This window comes from Penaeus japonicus, unplaced genomic scaffold, assembly GCF_977035675.1.
Source record: "Penaeus japonicus unplaced genomic scaffold, GWHDUDI00000001_assembly GWHDUDI00000009, whole genome shotgun sequence".
Lineage (NCBI taxonomy): Eukaryota > Metazoa > Arthropoda > Malacostraca > Decapoda > Penaeidae > Penaeus > Penaeus japonicus.
Genome location: NW_028234411.1, coordinates 43,288,878 through 43,291,377, shown reverse-complemented (window position 1 = coordinate 43,291,377; position 2,500 = coordinate 43,288,878). Strand labels below are relative to the sequence as shown.

General features: G+C 32.3%; 1 protein-coding gene across 1 annotated transcript in view; it reads left to right on the top strand.

The window, feature by feature from the left end:
* LOC122256997 (uncharacterized) overlaps positions 1–325 on the top strand; it is a 1,869-nt gene extending 1,544 nt beyond the window's left edge. Inside the window, exon 3 of the mRNA XM_086540131.1 lies at positions 1–325. This exon is cut by the window's left edge and continues 1,067 nt beyond it. Coding sequence (XP_086396257.1) covers positions 1–202 — 202 coding nt within the window. The 3' untranslated portion in view covers positions 203–325.
* Positions 326–2,500: the final 2,175 nt, after the last annotated feature.

Below are 2,500 nucleotides of genomic sequence, written 5' to 3'. Positions count from 1 at the left end.
CCGCCCTTCACCCAGTCTCTACAGCCAGAACCAAAACTACCTTCTATCCCGCTATGGTTCTCAGAACCAGTACAACAACCGGGGCATCAACAACCAGTACAACAACCGCGTCTCCAACCAGTACAGCACCCAAGTCAACAGGAACCAGCAGAACCAAGGATACTCTCCCATCAGTGTGGTTCTCGCTTCCTCAAGGAACTAACGCATAGGATTGGCTTGTCAACTGACTTCCCTAGACTTCGAACCTTAAAAGGGGTTCTAAATGGTTCTCTCGGTGTTGGGTACAATTCTTTGTATTTTTGCTAAATAAAAAAATGTCTTTGTATGCTTTATATTATTTTCTAAACTATGCGGATTGCAATAAGTTCATAAATAATTTGCTCCACAAAGTGTATGTGACATATTTCTTTTACATTTTGAAAATCTTTAACAGATTTCCTTTGGAAACTCAATCACATACCCATAGAAAGGGGTATTTAAAAGACAAAAGTAAAATTGACATGAGTGTCCTTTCGTTTGTCTCTGTAATCTTAATTTGTAGCTAGCTTCCCCAGATACATTCAGCCTGCCTCGACACACCAGCTTGTTCTAAAGTTTAATTCGTGGAGGTGAACTAATTCTTCATACACGATAGTGCAATAGTGATAGTGCCCGTTCCAGCTGTGCGTACTATCCCCTTATTGCACTATAGGCGGTTGTCCCAGGAAGTGTTATCTGCTGAAAATAGGATTTTTTATTTGTTTGTATGAAAATGAATAAGATAAATATGGATAATAATTTTTCGTTGTTGTGTTTACATTTATTTGAACAATAGGGTAAGCAAACTGATCTATATTTTCATTTCATATCTCGATTGACCCAATTTATACCAAAATCATAAGAAAAAGAACCAAAGGGTAATGTGCATGTGTTTGTATATAATATATATATATATATATATATATATATATATATATATATATATATATTATAATATATTATTATAATATATATATATATATATATATAATAATATAGATAATAGATATATATATATATATATACATATATACATATATATATATATATATAATATATACATGCATATACATATATATATACATATAATATATAATATATATATATATATATATATATATAAGTACCTTATGGTAGAACATTTTTTAGTAATATAACTAGGGACCAAATGGCTAAACAGTAATGAAAAATTGCACTGTGATGACAAATATTCAAATCAAATCCCTATATATATATATATATATATATATATATATATATATATATATATATATATATATATATATATATACAAGTACCAACGCAACTATATATTATATATTACAGGAAGCGATTTGCTATACAGTGCAGTACTTGTGAGAATGTGGCTTACACAAAATAGTATGTAAAAGTCAAAGGACTGAAAGACGTTCATCAATAAAGTAACAAGTTGGACTTTCAAACTTTTATAAACACATCTTTACTTACTTACTTACTTTACTGCAGTGCCTGTCTTATGACGTTGGCGATCATGGCCCGCCATTCTTTCCGGTCTTCCATCATTCTGAGAACATCCACAATTCTCAATCCTCTTCCTATTCGTTCTACCAAGCATTCTGTGAACTTCTTTCTTTGTCTTCTTCTTGCTCTCTTTCATTCGATCTTTCCCGTCATACAATCATATTCCTTTTTTTTTTTTTTTGCACGCATCACGTGTCCAATAAATTGCATCTGTCTTTTCGTTATTTCACTTATAATTTCTCGTTTCGCTCCTGCTCTTCTCATGACTTCCTCATTTGATACTCTCTCAGTCCACGGAATTCTCATCATTCTTCTAAGGCACCACATTTCAAAGGCTTCTAGTTTCTTCACTATATTTTTCTTCATAGTCCAACTTTCACAACCATACAACAAAGTAGACCAAATAAAGCACTTTACTAATCTAGCTCTAATATTTATTCCTATTCCTATGTTTGTTACCACTTTTCTTTTCAAATTTCCAAAGGCATATTTTGCTATGCCAATTCTCTTCTTTATTTCTTGATCACATACACCATCTTCTGTTACTAGACTTCCGAGGTATTGGAATTTATTTACTTGTTTTATTTCATTCCCATCTATGTTAATTTGTACACTCAATCGTTCCTTTCTTTTTGTTATGCCCATTACCTCTGTTTTATTAAAATTGATTTTTAGACCTCTATTGTTGCATGCAGTGTTTAATCCTTCCATCAGACTTTGTAGTTTTTCCTCAGAGTCAGCAATTAATGCTGTATCGTCTGCATATCGTATGTTATTTACATTCATTCCCCCTATTTTAATTCCATCCATTTCTTCGATGTCTTGCATGCACTTTTGTGCATAAAGTGAAAAGAGATCTGAGGAGAGAACACACCCCTGTCTCACTCCTCTCTTTATGTTTATCCATTCAGTCGTTTCATATCCAATTTCCATATTCGCATTTTGGTCCCAATGTAAATTAGCTATTAATCTTACATCCTTT